The 20921-nt window shown below is 38.5% G+C and overlaps 1 protein-coding gene across 10 annotated transcripts in view; it reads left to right on the forward strand.

Annotated features, from left to right (window-relative positions):
• Positions 1 to 19114, forward strand: part of LOC132151655 (forkhead box protein P1-B-like) — a 158910-nt gene extending 139796 nt beyond the window's left edge. For 8 of the 10 annotated variants that reach the window (XM_059559927.1, XM_059559930.1, XM_059559928.1 and 5 more), the window contains 9 exons: positions 5162 to 5249; positions 6564 to 6647; positions 9158 to 9362; positions 9787 to 9863; positions 10557 to 10658; positions 13471 to 13640; positions 14413 to 14482; positions 14979 to 15145; positions 18789 to 19114. In XM_059559927.1, coding sequence (XP_059415910.1) covers positions 5162 to 5249; positions 6564 to 6647; positions 9158 to 9362; positions 9787 to 9863; positions 10557 to 10658; positions 13471 to 13640; positions 14413 to 14482; positions 14979 to 15145; positions 18789 to 18933 — 1108 coding nt within the window. In that variant the 3' untranslated portion in view covers positions 18934 to 19114. Of the gene's footprint in view, positions 1 to 5161; positions 5250 to 6563; positions 6648 to 9157; positions 9363 to 9786; positions 9864 to 10556; positions 10659 to 13051; positions 13174 to 13470; positions 13641 to 14412; positions 14483 to 14978; positions 15146 to 18788 lie in introns of all 10 variants that reach the window. The other 2 variants (XM_059559934.1, XM_059559933.1) reach the window with 1 other exon arrangement.
• The last annotated feature ends 1807 nt before the right edge of the window (positions 19115 to 20921 follow it).

The following is a 20921-nucleotide window of genomic DNA, read 5'->3' on the forward strand; positions in this document are numbered from 1 at the left end:
CTGTAAAATAAAGTGCAACCAAAATTGTTTACAGAATTCCATTTGGAAATATTCTTTTGGAATTGTATATGGAATTACAAACCAGTTTGGAACCAGTCTTAAAGGATCCTAATTGGATTTTTTTTTTTTTTTTTTTTTTTAAGCTAGAGCTCTTAGAACATAAAGTTCCCATGTTAAACCATTAAGATTACCAGCAGAATAAAATTAAAATTGGAACTAAGTACCAATGTGTTCTCAAGGATCCTACTCTTTTCATTTCAAATTAGAATCTTTTTTGTTTGTGTTCTGTTGGAATCCTATGAGGAAATTTGCATTTAGATCCATTGGGATTTGTTTCTAAATCGTACTTAAATTGAATCCTGTGCACATTTCTGTCTAAATGTTACACTAACATTTTGTATGGTTTTATATAAAAAAAAGTCAACCTAGTGTCCCGTAACAGTATTTTTTCATCCCCTTGCCTGTTTTTTGTCCTCTCTCTGTGTGGGCTGGGTTCTTGACGTGGGTGTGCGGTAAGCTGCTCTTTGCCTGCTCTCTGTGGTGTGGTTTTCCTCAGGGTTCTGTGCTGCCTGCGATAACTGCAGTCCCCATGGTGATTACTGACACTTTGTCCCAAAACAAACACGTGGGTATGTTTATCTACGGTAGCCCACATTCTGAGAGTACAGCGGGTTTGCCCTTGTCTGCCTTTTATAGACAAGAAGAGATTTTCTAGTTCTTTCCCTCTCTCTCTGTCCGAGTCTCTCTCTTCTTGCTTTTAGAAACACATTATTGGTGCTTGCTATTAATATTGCTCGTATTGAAGGTTTAGGCATTTGAACAAACTTTTTGACATTTACTTGCAAGCATCCATTAAACAAAAGCCCAGAACCCCCTAACAGGCACATATCAACGCCCAGAAACCAATGTTGAGGTAAACATAAACTCAAAAACATAAGGCTTCTCATTTTTATTTCTTTTATTTTGAATCTGAGTTTTTTTATGTGACCTATAGTAGAGATCTGGAGCAGGCCACTTGTGCGCTAACCACTGCACCACAGTTCCTACTGTTGCAATGATTTTACCTACAACCAGTGTCTGTTCACCTGCCCACTATGTATTAACTGACCCGTTCATGCTGTTAAAGTCCAGTCTATACTGCCCAACACACAGCTCCACGCTCCTTAAATAGCACCTAAACCCAAGGTCAGGCTAAAGGTGCACAGTTTACACAGCATTTCCCCTGATCCCTGCTCTGAGGAAGACCTGGTCTCACTTAATCTCCAGTGTGTGTGTGTGTGTGTGTGTGTGTGTGTGTGTGTGTGTGTGTGTGTGTGTGTGTGTGTGTGTGTGTGTGTGTGTGTGTGTGTGTGTGTGTGTGTGTGTGTGTGTGTGTGTGTGTGTGTGTGTGTGTGTGTGTGTGTGTGTGTGTGTGTGTGTGTGTGTGTGTGATGAGATCATGAAAACGTGCTGTGTGGCAGCAGATCAGTGAGTGTGTGTCAGGCTGAGATTACTCCCACTCTAAACAAGATATGGCACTTTTCCATTATTTTGAGATCAAACTAAAATAAGCCAGACTCAAAGACCCACAAGCTGAGACCAAAAGGAGAAACGAGTGGTAAGCAGAACTACAGCTGCACTCCTACCAGTTTTTTTTTTTTTTCAGTCTTGTGTGCTTTTTTATTATTTTCCACCTCGGTTTCTTTCAGGGTCGTTGCTCATGTGCTTCTCTTGCCAGTTTATTTGAAGGCATTTTTAAAACCAGCCCAGACCCAGTAAACACTTTTACAGATAGTAACATTATCTATCTCAAATCTGTGTTTACCTATTGAGCAAAATTTAAGGAAGTGTATTCACTCTCCATGAGAGCTTAGAAAGAAAGTTTGCTGCCCTGTTTTTTCTAAACCACGGATCTGTTACGGTGTGTTTTTGGATTGTGGTTCTTTTTTCTATTGGCCAAAACCATGATTCATCATTTGCTTATTGAAATAAGAGAAATTAGCATTTCAAAACTGAAATCGAGCTAGAGAGTGAGAGAGAATTGCTCTCTTTAAGTACACTCTGCAATGTTTACACAAGTGTTTTTATCATGGCAACATCTTGTTTACTTTTCTTGTCTGCCCTAAGCTGCTTGGAACATGTTGAGAAAACATTTGGAGACCGTACAAAGCCGCTTTTGTAAAAAGCGAAGCTGGGTGAGAGTTCAGCTGGCAGGCTGAAGGTGTTAACCGTCCATGCGCTAAACATTCCCACATGTACATCCTCCACTCGAAGGACCAGAAGAACCATAAACAGAAATCAGGGAGTAAATTAGCTGGATTATAAGAGTTTTCTGGGTAGCTAAAGATGGGCTCCTGGGTGGACGTGGCAAGGAATGGTGAGAGATGCGCACTAATGTCACATGGATCTCTGCAGGCTGAGCCAAAGGCAACAACCAGTGATGTGCAGCGGTGTTGTTTTAAATCATACGGGTATTTGTTTTGTCTTTAAATCAAAACTTCTCATACGTAGTTGTGCTGGATGATAAAATTTCCAATAAATAAAAAGGAAGCGGTGATGAACCAATTTGTGTTTTTCCAGTGTGACAGGAAGGGTGGGGCAAAGACTTATAGAACAGCTTGGGACGCTCTCAAGGTCTCTTTATGACCAGGTATATTTGAAAGGTCAAACTCAGTAGTGCGCCATCTAGGTGCAAAAGGACATCCTATGTGTTAGTTTCGGTATTCATCTTTTTTTGTAAATCACTTTACTTTGTAAATTCAGTTTCTACAGTATTAGTCTTAGAACTGGTTTCTTCTTACGGTTAACTATCGCAAACATGTGTGTTGTATTTCCCATCCTGGAAATTGTGTTTACCCATCTAAGACGAGCAGTATGAGTAAATAAAATCAGTAGATAAGCATAATTCTTTTACGCAGTGTGAAAAGATAAGGAAAAACAGATGGATGTTTAGCTATTGAAACGGCTGTGTGTGTTTGGGAATAAACAATAGCTCGTCCAGCCGTCACTATAATAAAGACCTTTCAGAGCATCAGCCTTCCAGAGCATCATTAAAACCTGGGCTAAAGGACAGCTAGCTTCAGTGATATGTAAAATGCTGACTGTTTAAGCAATGTCTATTTAACTTGTTTTATTATGGCCATTTACATTAGGGACTGTCATCCTGCCAGAAAGTTTTTAAACAGCCATCATTTGAAGTCCAGAAAGTGACACATGCCAGCGCTCATAGTCTCTCCCGACGTCAATTCTGCCGTTCTCCGGAGCACCTCTTGTCCAGACACTCTTCCGAGAGGCTGCATTAAGGGCCATTTGAATATTTCATTTCTTATTAATTATGCACTGTGACTCTACATGTCATTAGACGGAATGGAGGAGAGGACAGGGGGGAAAAAACGTCCACAGTAACAAAGGATGAAAAGAGGTAGCGGGGGCTCGCAGGGTGCCATGAACTATGAATTCCAAAGCATGTCACGTCCAGCCGCGTTCACTGAAAATGCGAGATGCCCTGTCCCTAGTTTATCTCTCCACAAATGAAAACTGGGTGGTTGTTTTGAAATGTTTACATGATCCCTCTTCAACCTTCCCTGACTTCAAAAGCAGCTTTTTTTTAGTTGATTAATGTTGGAAGCTAGAACAGACGCAATATAGTTTTAAACAAGGTGTGGATGTATCGTGGCCGTGTTAAAACACTCGCCATCCCTAATCCTTGTGTTATTTTTACGAAGCAATCAATTCAGAATATCTTAAAAGGTGCCTTCACGCTGTGTCAATGTTCAAAAAGACACGTGGTATTTATATGCTCATTCTGAAGGCAAACAGAGTCCGTTTTGACACACGTTTAGGTCATTTCCCTTTCAAGGTTGAGTGCTCCACTTCCGAAGTCAAAACTGCTCTCCGTCACGAGTGTTAAAGTGTGTTTTCACCACATGTATTTTCAGCCGTGCTTGTATGTTGTCTTTATTCTTAATAATGGCGCCACTGTCATCATGTCATGCCACTTCGCCAAATTTATTAGGCCATCAACATCAGTTCTGGCTCCCCTTGTCTCGGCCCCTGCTCAGGTCCAGGCACGACACTTGATTTGCGGTGGAAGACAGTAAACGTGCATTTAGAAAGACGAGCACGTGGAAAATGCAAGTGTTCCATTCAACCAGCCTCTGCCGGGTGACAGTGACCTACATGGTCAGCGAAGATGTGATATAATTTATGATATATAATATATTGGATCCATTAGCGGGCATAATGAAGTAGTGAAATGAAAGGGTATTTGTGAAATCAGTTCAAACATCCTGCACAGATTATGATTAAATGATTAATGAAATGCCCCTGCATAAGCATTTTCAAACCATAATTCATGCGAGGGCTGATAAAAATCCTCCAATCATATTTCCTTCACTAGTGAGTCTTATCTCCACCATTTTATATAAATCACGACAAAAAAAAGGAGAGGTAAAAAAAAGAAAAAGAAAGAAAGCTTTGCCCGCTTTGCCGAGGCCAGCTACTTATTTAGATTAGTTATAAACGTGCGGGGGAGAAAAAAGGTCTAGGCAGTATAAAATGATCATACATAATTATATTCATAATTCAAGTTTATGACAGATTCCAATCTCTTTTCTCCTTGTTGTCCTTTGCCTTTTTTTCTGGCTTCATTTGAGTTGTCTTAATCTAGATAACATAATTAACTGCAGAAGCCACTGAAATAAGAAGAATCCATTTCACTTTAAAAGCTGGGAGGGTTGCGGAGTGCACGCCTGACGATTTCTAGTATGTTTTTTTCTTCACCTGAGTTTGGCAAGGCGCTTCTCTCATCAGCCCAACTTGGTTTCTGTAGGTTTGCATAGAAATGACCAGTTGGTGAATTCTGCATGAGGCGTGTAAAGAGCGCTTCTATTTCTGGTAATGCAGAGATCTTGTTAAAACACTCTTCATTTGTGTTTGGGGGAATTTGATATTTTTGGATGTGTGGACATTGGCTTTATTTACTTTTTATCGTTTTAGTATATGCGTATCTCGGGCCATTTTCACTTTTCCAATATGGAGAAATAAATGACTGCCCTGCAGAATGTGCAGATAATGTAATTCAATATTTTACCATGAAAGTTTTATCAAATGTTTAATAGATTGCTGTAAAATATGGTACTAAAATGAAGGCTGCTCTCTCTTTCTCTCTCTCTCTCTTTAGACATCTGAATAATGAACATGCCTTGGATGACAGGAGCACGGCGCAGTGCAGGGTGCAGATGCAAGTAGTTCAACAGCTGGAACTGCAGGTAACATCTAATGTCTCCTCATTCATCTCCTTTTATGACTTCTTCAAAAGTTTGCTTCTTGTCTGTCTCTCTCTCTCTCTCTCTCTCTCTCTCTCTCTCTCATTTACTCTCAAGTTGCAGCTCAGAGATAGAGGAGGGAGGGATAAAAATGAAATTATTTTGTACATTTGTGAGTAACCAGTCATTAAAAATGTGTTATGTTCGCATGACAGCCAGGCAAAGATATATAGAGTGCCCTGGGGCTAACTCCACAAGATAATTACATTTCCAATTTTACTGGGTTTTAAAGTCGTTTATGACTTTTAACTATTTGGCACCACAATAAAACACTTTGTGAAAAAATCCAGTCACACTTTCTATGGTGGGTGATCTACCATTCATTTCAGTGAATTGATTGACTCATTTTGTTTATTGTATTGCATCACTTGCTAATGCGCAGTAATCGTAACAAATGCTCACTGATTAGCATCCCAGAGGTGGGGATGTATGGGAAATGAATGAGAAGTCTTGGTTTTAAGAGAAAAATAGGGAGATAGATATACTTTTAGATTCAGGTACAGAGCATTAAAAAGAGCCTGAGTTATTGTACAGTGGTCAACACATTGAACTTTGGTTTGATGTCAAATCCAGCTCAATATTTATGATTAATATTTTCATTTCTTAATGTATGCAACACCTTTATTTGTGCTGGAAGAATTCACCCCAGGCATCAAAGTGCAATGATCATTCTCTATATGCATGCTCATCTGTCCAATCATTAGCCATTTATGCTCTATTCCAATGCTTGAAAGTATGTCATGATGCCAATACATTTTTCTTGAATACTGCCCTAATGCAGAGAGCAAAGAGGGCCACACATATAGATTCAGAAGTACCAGCTGAGAGGAACAGAACTGGGCTGCATTTCCCAAAAATCATCATAAGTAGATAGTAGAGATCATTGCTGCCAATGGTTTCTATGATCTGCTTAGGCTTACAATGTTATTGGGTAATGCAGCCCAGATCGGGAGATCTGGAAGGTCTTCTAATGCCCAGTGTGGATTCACTTTGGCTGAAGTAACCATGACTGAAGACTAGAGCTTGTGTGTTCATTTTCAGTGGCTAATAAACCTTTAGGGTTTTGTCTGTGTATCAATTGTAAAGGTCACAATTTGAGTACATGTATGTCAGGAATAATCATATGTTTGTCAGTTGTCTTTCCACACTGGGTTCTTTATTTTATTGATAACTGAGAGAATATTGCACTACAAGGAAAGTACTGTATTTTTTTATTATAGTTTACATGTTTTTTTTTTTCTGTTTTTATAATTAAAGTTAACGAAAGACAAAGAGCGTCTCCAAGCAATGATGACTCATCTTCATGTGAAGTCTACAGAGCCCAAACCTGCCCCACAGCCAGTGAGTATAGCACTCTTGACATCTCAGCATCGACTCGTGTCTCAGTTTGCATACTGTCTGTAAATAGCATATGTGATTCTAATTATTGCACACCAACTGATAGTATGTTGTAAATAGTATGCCAAATGTGCATAGATTAGTGTGCATCTGTGCATGTCACAGATTAGAGGAGTTGTTTATCATTCACTTATGCTTATGACTTTTCTTATTAAAAACAAGGAATGTAAAGTATATATATAAACTTACAATTCTAAAGAAAAAAAAGGTTAGTTGTTAGTCTCATATAATACTTGCACACTTTACTTACTGAAGCATATGGAAGTACTTGCCCCGTGGTGCTCAGGAGCCCAGAGCTGTTGTCCTGGGACAGTGGGTAACAATAGTTCATTAAGTGGAGCTTTGCCTTTGTCACATGCTGATTGTTTGAATTAGCATTTGTACAGATATATCTGACACCGTGACGCTTGTATATGTCTCCGATGCTAATAATGTTGTTAGTCTGCTACCTCTCCTCATGGGATTGAGGGGAAGCAGCTTGAAATGGAGAGGACACTTACAAATAAACTACATTTTATGAGGTGCTTTTATTGTTGTGTGTGTGTGTGTGTGTGTGTGCTTTATTATTATAAGCTTGTTTCATTTTACACTGTTAACTTTAAATAATTAGAATATGTAGCACAGACCTCAGTGAAATCTTAGTTAAAACATGTTTACAGAGATTCCATTTAGTGACGTTTAACTCAACAGTATTGTTGTGCAAAAAGCCTTGACATTTATTTTGCAAATTTGGTCGATAGCTTGGCTAATGTTGGAACGTGTGTTTAGTTTTAGATTCACGTTTTTACTTTCATGTTTTAAAATATTAGATGTTTTTCCTGTCTAATATACTGCTCATTAATCTTACCCCAATAATTTTAATATTTATCAATATTTCAATCAATATTTATCAGCTCATTTTGAGAGATATTTCGCCTATATATTAATATATATATATTAATTTAAAAACAGCTTTTTCACATTTCTTGCTGCATTTTAACAAGAAAAATTTAAAATCAGTGGCAAATAACTCCTTTGTCTTCTTAAATAATACAAAATGAATCTACAATCTTTCTTTAAATTTTTCTATAATCTCCAAGGCAGTGCATTGATTTACACAGTAGCTAGGTATCATAAGTGGTACTATATGGTATATTTTAGCATAGCTGGATCTCTATATTGACCAGTCAGCATGTAGGACCCAAACTGTTTTATAATATAAATATATAGCACCAGAAACCAATTAACAACAAAACCGAAAAAAGAAAAGAAAAAAGGGTTAGATAGGCATGAAGACAATGACATGTCAAGGATGAAGCTTCTGTCAGCCCTCAGATTTCTTTATTATGTACCTGTCTATCAGACAGAGCATCTGTATGGTAATGACCGTTTATAGGGTGTGTGGTAATTGCGTGGCCTGAGACGTATCCGTGTGGTGGGGCCCGGGTTAGATGTTAAACACTGTCTGTTGGTTTTCACAGCCTCATCGCCGTCTGAACTGTCAGCAGCACCATCATAGAGCAAAATTAGACATCCGATACCTCCAAAGCAATTGACAGCCTTGACATTTCATTAATTCACTCTCCCAATCTGTGGGCGATTGTGGTGCAAAATGATAAAAACCCACCTCCGCGTGCCCTTTTTTTCTTTTCTATCTGTTTGTCCTTGTATTTGTCGCATGGTCTCCCTCATCGTAGACCGCAAATTGGCAAATGAGCAATTAGAACAATTTGGTGGGAGAAATTTGTATATGTGTCATTAGGTTTTTTTCTCATCTCCTAAAAATTAATAGCAGGATCATTGGGTCAGCCTCGCATTTTCCACTCCAGTAGAACAGGAAATGTGACACTGATGACTGCAAGCAAGAATGCTCCTTAACTATCCTACTGGTTAATTATTTTACCTTATAGCCATTATTACTAGTTCCCTTCCTCATGCCACTTGATAAGGGAGGAAAAAAGTATTTTTCTGGAGACAATTTCTCCAGAAGAACCATCTTATGCCAAACCCTTGGGCTGATGAGGGTCATTCAGATGTGACATTTAATTGTAGTATCACCCCCATAAGTAGCAACTAATTAGGGTCCTTACAATACAATTTGAGCCTAATCTTAGTGTAGATTGACCTCTCTGTCTGCAGCTTATTGGGAACCTCTTAGGGCTTGGTGAGAAACTCATTCCATCAAGCCAGCAAGACTGCTACTGCTGTCTGAGAGCAAAGAGAGTGAGCAAAGCATTCTGGGAGCACGCCAGAAGACCAAACAAAAGGGCAACCAGGAGATGTATGCTATTTGCTCACAGAATGATGGACGCGGAAAGCGAAAGCATGGTGTTTACAAATATTTACAAACCAACATGCCACCAATGCTCCTCTGTGGTGCAGAGATTGATTGGGTGGTATGTTAACAATTAGCATCCGCAGGCATCAGCGGTGACTAACAATGCTGTGCCCTGTTTTCATTCTGTTCTTTTCAGCTGAACCTGGTCTCTAACGTCACCCTGTCCAAGACGGCTCCTGAGGCTTCGCCGCCCCTCAGCCTACCCCAAACGCCTACTACCCCAACGGCCCCCCTCACGCCGCTCTCACAAACCCACTCTGTTATCACCCCCACCAGCCTGCACAGTGTCGGTCCCATGCGCAGACGCTACTCAGACAAGTACATCATGACCATATCTCCAGGTACAGCCAGACTGCTTGGAAGCTTCATTGTGACATTCAACACACTGAATCATCAGGATCAGTGGGTAAATCTTACGTAAATGTGCAGGTTATATTTTACCCTAAAATAAAAATAATAATACATTTTTGCATTATTTTCATGGCAAGTAAACACATTAATGCTCATTACTGCAACATAACAGAATTTTAAATAGCATATGACTATTATTCATTTGATTTTTATATTTTAACTGAGTAATGAAAATGTAATTTTCTTAATTTTTTTTCTGGTGCAGAATTTAAATCTTAATTTGCGTTTTATATGGAACATAGCTTCAGGTCTTTTTTGTTTACAATTTGAACTATATGCTGTCTTTAATGTAATGTAAAGTGTGACCAGGTTTTAGTTCATTTCTTAACATTTGTGTATGGTCCTTGTGAACAGATATTGTCCAGAACAAAGAGTTCTACATGAATGCTGAAGTAAGACCTCCTTTCACATATGCTTCGCTAATAAGACAGGTAAGACCGCAGCCACTTTTGCATGATATATTTAACTCACCTACTGCATTGTAATTGAGCATCTTCACTTTAGATGTTACTTGCATAGAACGGTATGTATGTATGCAGTGTAAATATTCAGCATTAACAAACTTCTTTAATGACAAACCGATAAACCCCCACCATCACAGCCGTTAAATTTCAGATGCAATTTAACAGCAGAGCTCAAGATTAGCCATCTGCAAATGAGCGTGAGAGCACTTGATGTTCATAGAGGGGGCAAAGAACACCCATATATAACAATTGCTTTTGATTAAGTATTACAGCCAATGTGATTATTACGGAATTCATTTCACACAACAGTAGGAAGAGGACTTCTTTGAGATGCCCAGTCAATTATCATGCCTAAACTGGTAATCTGTGATCGCATAGGCATTAAACTGGGCCCGGGATAATTGCCACTTTATAATCTGGCTATATAATTTTATTTATTTTTTTTTGCCGTTTAACGGAAAAGGATGTACTCAAATTGTCACATTTGCATAAGGAAGCGTCTAGTAAACAAAGTAGCTCCCATTTGAGAATGGAAAAGCGTGGAGCTGTTTTACATGCACCCTCAGATTAACTTGAACTTTACAAACCATGTGCATCTCACTTTGTTTTTGCTCCAGGTTTGAACATAATTGGAACTTCTTTTTGCTTTTTTTTTTCTAGGCAATACTAGAGTCACCAGAAAAACAGCTAACACTAAACGAGATCTACAACTGGTTCACGCGAATGTTTGCATATTTCAGACGCAATGCAGCAACATGGAAGGTGATCTCACATTTCCTGTTTTGTGTTTCCTGTTTCAATAATATACAATAAATGTGGAATTGTCTCAGTAGTTGACAGAATAAAAAACATCAAATGAAGTAGAAGACAAAAAACTAAAAACTTGATTGTTGTAGATGTATGAAATTGGGTTTACAATAACTCCTAGCAGTAGAAAACCACCCCCAGAATTCATTGCACACCTCTCTTATTGTTCCACGCACTTCTGAGCTCATGACAAGCATATAGAAATGAAGGAAATACAGTGGGTTCCAGTCTGAGACTGTATTATAGATCTGGGATTTAAAATCTAGTTTAAACCTAGAAATGAAGTTTTAGAATTTTGAGAAGAAGAAGAAAAAAAAAAGTAAGAACAAGACACATGGAAAAACAGAAGAAGGTTTCAAAGTTACAGATCAAAGCACATTTTTGACAAATATTATTGCTATTTAAAAATAATGAAACTAGATCAAATTATAATAGAAAACAGAATTTTCTTCACTTGTGTTCTCAGACTTTTAGACGCCACTGTGTATTTTAGTTCTTTAAACAAACTACTACTGACAAACATATTTCTGGTCCCAGATATTAAGATATCATAACATAATGAACATAATAAAAAAAAAAAAGAATTATTCCAAATGACACCAGAGATACAAACAGAAACCATGTAAATTGGTGTAATTTATGCTATTTTGCCCAGTGGGATTTAGTCAACAAGTTCAAATTACCCAGAGAAGGTATGCATTTTTTCCCCCAGATATGATTTATTTCACTTAATGGTCCTTTCTGGAAGAGACTCCCTCTTCATTTGGATTTATTTTGAAAGTGTTTTTCAGTTTACTCTGGAAGAATTTCAACAGCTTTAAGGGGAAATCTGGTCATTTGAGTAGGATGTTTTCCCCTGGTATTTTGTTGAACGTTGGCATTTAACTCAAGCATTTTCAGTTTCCGTTTTTGAAGTGAGGCAGAAAATGATGAACTATCTGTGACTTCGACCAGAGCTGAATGATAAAGCACCAGAGTGACAAACACCCACACAGGCCTCCATCAATCAATGAGGGTTTATTTACTAAATATCACCCTCATGTTGTACAAATGGCCTGATGAAAGTGTAATTTATAAGAACGCAACAAGCAGAGCATGTTAGAATTACATCCCTTCCCCTCATTGTTCAGCTACAGTGTTAAAGTCATAACTGCCAAAGAGTCAAGTTTATCAGACTGTTTGTGCAGTCTGGAATTTTGTTGGTAGTCCAAGGTGCTGGTTCTTCAGCATTGCATTTCTCTGTATAAGAAGTGTTTTTGGAAAATAAAAAAGCCTTAATACACAACCATCTTATGCTCACCAAGGCTGTGTTTATTTGATCAAAAAACAGTAAATGTGAAATATTGTTTTTTATTTAAAATGTAAATTATCACAGTGATGGCAAATCTGAAATCTTAATCAGCATCATTACTCCAGTCTTCAGTGTTGCACGATTTTTCAGAAATCATTCTTATATGCTGCTCAAGAAACACTTATTATTATCAGTGGTGAAAACAGTCTTGCTGCTAAATATTTTTGTTGAAACCTTGATAAAAAAAATTTATTAAAACAATTCTGTATAAATAAGTTTAAAAGAGCAGAATTTATTTGAGATATACAATATTTTGTAACAATATAAATGTTTTTACTGTCACTTAATTTAATGCATTACTGCTGAATAAAAATATCTTGTCAACCTCAAATTTTCAATGATTTTCAACGTCAGATCTAACTTTAAAAAATCTCATAAAACTGTGCAAAAAGACTTGTTATTTTAAATATTGTGTGAAAATAATGTTTAATATGTTGCTTTTCAGGTGAATTCATCTTGTTTTAAGGATGTTTAGATAATTTTATTGGAAAACAGTAGAATGTTTCAAATCCTTAAAGTAATAATTCACTCAAAAATTTAAATTCTGTCATCATTTACTCACCATTGTGTCGTCCCAAACCTGTATGACATTATTTCTTCATAGAACACAAAAGGAAAGGTTTTAAATAATGTCCTTGCTGCTATTTCAAGCTCTACATAAGTGCCATAAAAGTCTGAAGTTATATAATAGGTTTGTGTGACAAGCAGACCCATATTTAATTCTTAATTGCCTTGCCTTCTTAGCTGTCAAATTTCAAACTGCAAATTGTGATTATTATGAGACGCGTGATAATCATTGCTGTTTGGTGCCATTGACAGCCAAGAATTCAGCAAAACATCTAAAATCATGAGTAAATGGTACAGAACTTTCATTTTTTTTATAGAAATGTATAAAATACGAGAGAATGTGGGTTCTATAAAAAAAAGAAGTTTATTTTATTCCGGCAAATTTGTTTTTGCACTCATAGCCTTTCTTTTTCTCTCACACCAACTGCAGAACGCAGTGCGACATAACCTTAGTCTTCACAAGTGTTTTGTGCGGGTAGAGAACGTTAAAGGGGCGGTATGGACCGTCGACGAGCTAGAGTTCCAAAAGAGAAGGCCGCAAAAGATCAGCGGGTAGGTGTTCCAGCTCCACCCGTGCAGTGTGGCTGACCAAACCCGTGTCTGGTGGTGTTGATGGATGGGCTCCATGTCATTGTCTCTGTGCTGTGCTGCCTATTGACCCCCCACCCCCCTGCTAGCTTAAGCGTGCATCTATGTGCCTGAATGTGAGTTATGTGCTGGCTATGTGCACCGTAACCCCCAATCGCTTGTGCTTATTCATTCATTCATTTCATATCCTCTTCTCTATCACTGTCTGTCTGTCTTGCTACATTTGTATCTGGCTGCTTGTCGCCCCATCCCCAAACCCAGGGTGCCGTGCGCACCAATCTCTCCCTGCATAAATGTTTTGTAAGAGTTGGGGATGACTTTGGGTCCTTTTGGACCGTAGATGATGAAGAGTTTAAACGCGGCCGCCACATACAACAAGGTCGCCCCAGGAAGCACGCGGCTGACGAAAGCTGTGACAAGCTGCTTGTACAGTAAGCACCGCCCTCCGCCCCGCCCCCTCCCTGCATGCTCTGCATCTATGTGCTCACTCATTCTGTATGTAGCCTTTCATATCTTCTGCTTTTTTTTTCATTTCTGTTCTTCATAATACATATATTGCTCATGTGATTGTATAAAAATATGCAATGTTAAAAAAAAGATAAATTCACATAAATACACACTCTGTTCCAAAACTTAGCAAGCTTCCTTGTTATCTATGGTCTACATAGGATACTTTTAGCTCTTACCCTCATTAATGCTGTGAAGTACACAGACATGTCATTTTGAGATTTGATTGATTGATTGATTTTGCTTCAAATCAAAGTTGTGATATTATGATTCACCATGCAGCTGGTAGGTTTGAATCTTGGCTCTCTGACTCTTTAACAAAGAATCCTTTTGAAAAATCCTTTTGAGACAAATGAATGGGAAAAATATTTCTGGTACAAAGGCTGCTGAAAAATACTATTCCATAAGAATACATTGGCCAAAAACAAAATCTTAGAAAGCAGCATAATTAATTATTTTGGAACAGCCTTTTCATTGGAAGTGAAGTAGGCAAGTAGGCATCTAGTTTTGGGACAGAGTTAGACAGAGAGTGTTAAACAGTGTTTGATAGTTTAGTGTCCTCTATTGATTTTCCTTCTGAGCTTCATTGGAAATCAGATTGTACTTTAAATACTGACTTCAGTGTAAAATCAATCTGTTCAGTAGACTGGAGACAGTCGTTTCTGTACTGAACTGAATGTGGGTTTGTCTCTACAGAAGTCCAGCTCTAGTAAAAAACATCCATACCACTTTGGGATATGGCCCCGCTCTTTCTGCAGCCTTCCAGGTAAAATCACAATCCTGCAGCATCCAGTCCTCATCCTTTATTTATATGCTTTTATTTATTCATCTGTTTAGTTGCTGCCCTCATGCAGTCATTGACTGTACAATAGAGTAGTTTGTGTACAGTTGATGAGGAATAACAATAAAGCTTGTTAGAAATTACTACTCATTTAGCTAGTTTATAAGGTGACTTCAATCATTCCCTTGTGGCACTATCAGACTGCAATATATAAAAAAAACGAATATGTTGACTAATTATACAGCACACACTCTGAATTCTTTTAATTTTATCTTCCTGATTTTTTTTGTGTAAAAAAAAAAAAAAAAACTAAATGTAATTATTTAATTCACTTGAAAATACATCATGTCATTATTAAAAGCACATAAATAGGTCCAAGTGTGCAAATGAATAAATGGTTATTTATGTTGGATGAGCTCAAGTGTCTGAAGGTTTTGTAGGAATTTGTCTCACCGAGTTCATCCCCTCCATTCTGTTTAAGGCTTCAATGGCAGAGAACAACATACCTCTATACACTACTGCTTCCATCGGAAGTCCCACTCTTAACTCGCTTGCCAGAGCCATCCGAGATGAAATGAATGGGGCCATGGACCACGGGAACAGCAACGGTAGTGACAGCAGCCCTGGACGCTCACCCCTGCCAGCTATGTGAGTGGCTCACGTCCCACCTTCATAGTGTGTGTGTGACTGAGATAGGGACGCAAGGTAAAGGGAGATGTCCAGGACTCATTAGGCTCGTGCGGCTTAGGTGGTGGAAATTTTCCACCAGGTCACTAGGAGTTGAAAATAGTCTCCGAACGCACAGTAGGGTTTGATGTACATTACAGTAGATGTTTAGCCAGCCATGAAATGATATAAAAAAACTGCAGTTTACAGAGGAAGTAGGAATTGTGAATGCAGTCTTAGAAGGAAACCCCACCTTTGGCGGGTTTCTACGTTGGGGGAGCTCATAAAGAAAATAGTGTCTCTCTGTGTTATTTCGAGGAGAAGTTTCTAAACTTGCTTTTATTATGGGTCAATAGTGTGTGGTGTACTACGCAGAGTTCCTCCCTAATTATTGCCTCCATTTTGTTTAAATATTTACAAAGTGGTGAATGGAAGATGACAGAACTGGCCTCCTTTTTCCAGCCAGACAGGACTCGCAGCACATCCGAAAACTCTGCGAGAAAACAACAAAGGGAGGGGTGGGGGTTCGTAATTAGCCTCGACGAAACCGCTCCAAGATTTCCATGTAGCTGAGCTGCGGTCGGGGCTGGAAACCACAGCTCCCCATACACTTGTTGCTTAAAGCTTAAAGCTTTAAGCTTAAAATAATACGGTGCAGACAACATGGTTTCCAGATGTCGGCACACAGAATGGTGATTTGTTGCTCAGCGAGATTTATTGCCGTTTCTGTGAAATATCAGCAAATCGTTTTAAAAGAAATAACGGTGTGGTAATGAACTCGTGAAGATGTGGGTGAGAGAAGTGCTAATGGCTGGTAACATAGCTGCAGGCCTGCCCCATCCGCAGGATACAGAGAGACAGGATGGGTGTGCTTGCTCTGAGCGTCTGCCTATCACCTCTCCAGGCTTTTGCCAACTTAACACACTCAAAAGCAAGGATGTTGCCCAAAACATGAGCTGTACAAAGTATCAAAATATATGAGCATACTTAAAACATTAACATAAAATGCACTGAGGTTTATTAGGTTTACCAGATTTATGGATCATGGTGCATGGTAAATGGTACATAGTACTATGGTAATACATGTGTTTTACCATGGTAATTCCATTTCTATGAAGTGTGTTGGATTACCATGTAAAAGCTATAGAGCATGAATATTTTAAACACTCGCTACTGTGGTATTATCATCTGACGCTGGTAGTGTTATTAAAATGTAATGGTACCACCACATTACTTTGTTGTAAAGCATTATCCTTAGTGAAAAAAAATCCTTATTCCTTTTGGATTCAAATGTTTGTATAAGGAGTTTTAAATGGTGTATAATATAAATGTCAAATATTAAAACGATTACACCGTATTGCCAGTCCATGTATATAATTCTTTGTCTTAACATTCTACGAGGTAAACCAGGCCTGTAATTATGAGTTAAAAAACCTGCGTACATTATTAATATAACCGCTATATACTAGCTTTATAGTTTTCTAATTATACATTCTCCTATGATTTAGAATCACAATTAATAACATCTAACAAAAGGGTTTCTATAGTGTCTGCACCTGTGTGTATTGTTGCAGATTCCTGCAATCTGATGCTTCAGTCCTAATTACAATGAAGGCTAAAGCAGAGTGCAGCTGCATATTAATAACAACTACATGTTTGCCCTCCAGCTAGAGATTGAGAACCGGAGGCCATGGGATACATGGAGACACTTTGATCTAAAACCAGTGGAATGGAGAGAGTTTTCTTATTATTCGCGCACAAAATATGATAACTCGTTAGCACGACTGCTGTTTTAACAATCGTGAATGAGAAGCGAATGAGAGGAGAGGCTATTTAGGGAGGGAAAATATATTGTGGTTAATTACATTTGCTTAACATATCTTAGTGAAAACCTATCCACTCGATGGTCTGGCTTCCGGTGTCATTCGCTTCCAGGTTTTTTCTACTGTACTCTACTGTTTCTACTGTATCCAACAGCTTTTTTTGCTTCTTGATATTGCAAACCGGTGTGTCTTACCATATTATTTTAATGTATTATCTTAATTATGAACACACTGGTTTGTTCATAAAGAGTTTGACCATTTACTGTACTTAGTTATTCTTGTTGTTATTTCCCTACGATGGCTAATGAACCGGAAGTCTTGGACATTCACAGAAAATGGCTTACTTCCCCATTAAAATGGATGGTTTGCCATGTGCAGCTAATTAATTTAAAGGCTCTGCCACAGCTCCTTTCGGTTTTGGTCATCTTCCCCGGTACAGTCAGCGCTCGCTCATTGGTGCTCTAGTCCTGCAGTGTTTCTATAATGAGAAATTTGGCAGATCTCATCGCTGTGGACAATCCTGTGCCCATGTTTTGCCTTGTTTACAACTGACAGCGTTATTATTCTTGTAAGGGCTCTGTTTCTTATCACAGCCGTTTGTATTGGGCCCCGTCGTCAGCACCTCCCCCTTCCCCTCTCGTCTCGCACACCTCGCCGCCTCTGCTTTTCTTCCCCTTATTGACACTTTGGTTAGAAGTTGCATTAATTCTGCGTGTTTTTAAAGCGTACCCTTCGCTGTCTGGTCACTGTGTTGTGTGGCTGTGTCTTTTTTGCATGCTTGAAGTTGATTAATGATGGAACCTTGTGCAGGGTTGTCCTCTAGAGACCCGCCTCACAGGTTGTGCATGTTAACGAGCGAAAGAGGAGCGCGCGGAGCGGCACTGATCCGACGCCACCGGGAAGCTGACAGGCCGTCCACTCGCTCGTTGGTGCGCCTGTTACCGCTCGCTGCAGTCCATTCTCTCGTCGCCACGTCACACGTTGTTAATCTCCCTCATTTATCAATTCAAAGTGAAAACCCTGTTGTCAGGCCAGCTGTGGAAAATAAAGCCGGCAGGTATCCTGGTGCTGGAAGAACTGAAAGAGAAGTGGAGTTATCAGGAGCGCTGTGTGTGTCTTTCATTATAGAAACAGCTGGTCATTACACCAGTCTTTTTATTTTTAGATATTTAACCAGTAGATGGTAGTGGCTGCATTGCACAATTATTGGCTACTTTATATTGATATGTTATGATTTTTTATTATTATTGTCTTGATGCAGAGCCATTCACCTGACTTGGGGACAAAAATATATTTTTTTATATAATTTGTCCCCTTGTTTATTTATCAGTTCCCTCGTTTTAGTTAAATCATTTGTTCCCGTATTGTATTAATTTGTTCCCTCATTTTAGTAAATCGTAGCCATGTTGTACTAATGTGTTTCCTCGTCTTGATTTGAATTAAAAAGGGAACGTTTTTAGTACAATGTGGCCATGATTTACTAAAATGAGGGAAGAATTTAATTAGTTGTGGCAACTATGTATGTATTAAACTCATGTCTTGTTTGTTTTTTTGTTTTTTACATGTTTTTATAGATCCCACCCAAAATTGAAAAACAATTTAAAAAGTCAAATTAAAGGAAAGAAAAAGAAAAAGCCAGTACACAATATCCAGAAATGTTTTTTTTTAATTCATTAAGAATTATAATTATGTTAAATAATATATTAAGTTAATACATTTTATTTTATTATTATAGCTTTTTTCTGAGAATGATGGCTTTTGTGTGAAAATAAATTGGCATTCCTATTTCGTTTTATTTCCAGGCATCATATCAGCGTAAAAGAGGAGCCACTGGACCCCGAGGAGCTCGAAGGTCCCCTTTCCCTTGTGACCACAGCCAATCACAGTCCAGACTTTGACCACAACAGAGATTATGAGGATGACCACGGTCACGAGGACATGCTGTAAGCCTGGTTTCACCCAGGTCCTCTGCTGAAAAAGGCCATACTAACTGCGGTCACCTGTGAGACCACTCCAGAAATAGCAAGCCCAAGACTGGATTCACAATCCTCTTGCTGACAGCTATTAAAATGTTCCAATTTACTCTTAGTGCCATTAAATACGAAACAAAATACGAGATAAGAAACTCTATTCCATTTGGAAGTATTTTTGATTTGTTTCTACTTTTCGGTTTAAAGACGAGAAACGTACGTTTCTACTCATCGCCTGATGAAGAGTCATTTGGTACTGGGGCCTGCTTTTACTTCCTTTTGGCATAAGTGTCACTGAGACCAGAGCGGACATGAAAATACAGCTGAGAAAGACTCATTAATAAACACTGAACTCTCACACACACAAATCATAAGCGATTTGATAAGCGTGCAACTCACAGTGTGCGTGTACGTATTTGACTTCATTCTCAAAAGGACTGTTCCCCCAAAAATGAAAACTCTGTCATCATTTACTCACCCTTATGTGGTTCCGAACCCCTATGACATTCTTTCTTCCATGAAACACAAAATGATTCGTTTTGAAGAGTATACTTTGTTGATTTTTCATATAATTAGTATAATGAAAGTGAATGCTCTCCCGGAGTTCATGAGAGAACTAGGGTTGTCTGAACTGTGAGCGAATCACTTCAGATCAAGTCAGATCTTTTTAGTGAAGTAGTTGATGAAGTAAAAAGCAACTGATTCTTGACTTCAACTCACTGATCAGTGATCTGCTCATGGCTCAAAGAAAGGGAAGGTTTTCAGTGAATGGTGACTCGCTGTAGATTTTGGATTCTTAGTTTCTTACCAGGAATATAGGAAAACGATATGGACCCCCTTTATGATGCTTTTATGTCGCTCCACTTCTCATTAATTGTAATTGCATGAAAAAAGAGCAGCTGGCACACTCTTTAAAAATGTCTTATTGTGTGTTTTATGGATACAAGGAAAGTCATACAGCTTTTGAACAAGATTCTGGATAAATGGCAAAATGTCCTTTTTTTTTAGTGCACTATTCCTTTCAAATTTGCTGTCATCACAGCTGGAGGATATCTGTCTGGTGTTTTGAGAGTTCCTGGGCAAATAATTTAAACGTAGTGTCTTCTCATCACTCTGTGCTGTTAGCTATATATCATTTTTTGTTGGGTTTGTTTGTTTTGGTAACTGATCAGACCTCATGAATAATGGCGTGGAGTTATGGCATGCTTAGCACTGGATGAATGTTAACGCTTCTCGTGCTCTCTTTTTTTCCTTCTTTCTTTCCTTTTCAAAATTGAAACAGAATGTCACATTACCTTGTAGTATTTTTCTGTCATTTGTTGCAAGCGTTTCGGATCACTGCTTTGCAGTCACATTGCCCTTGCATGCTGAGACACAAACACACACACACTCTCTTTCCCGCTCATGAAGTCCATCTGCAAATGCACTACTTGTAATGAAGGCTCCCTCTCCACGCACCAATGAAGTTTAATTTTCACGTGGAATGAATGACAGAGAAATCAACGCAGGTTAACGTTTATCGTTGTGAAATTATACTTTCAAAATCCCCTTTTGTGGTGATGCATGTTAGCGTCAACCAAATCACTGATCGAAACCATCATCTGTACTGCAAAATGAAATCTCAAAAAAAAATTTAATAACCACCAGGGAGAGGATTGTTAGACAAAAGCTAATTGTGATTCCTGAACGTTATTGTCGGCATATATGAAACTTTTTACCTTTTTATTCAACTTTGCATTCCTCTTGTTTCAGTATCTGTCTCGCCACATCAATGATAAGCTCAGTCTCTGTTTTTAGTTACATGATAATACTTACACACGGGATAAATGTTAAAGGGATTATAAACAGAGGCTGACGGCACAGCCATGACCACTGAGCATTACGGCACTGGGGCAGCCCACTCTGACCATTCGCTTCTTGCCACATCAACTTGGCTGTTCCAACATAGGCCATTTGAATCCAGGA

Source organism: Carassius carassius, chromosome 10 (genome assembly GCF_963082965.1).
Source record: "Carassius carassius chromosome 10, fCarCar2.1, whole genome shotgun sequence".
NCBI classification, from domain to species: domain Eukaryota; kingdom Metazoa; phylum Chordata; class Actinopteri; order Cypriniformes; family Cyprinidae; genus Carassius; species Carassius carassius.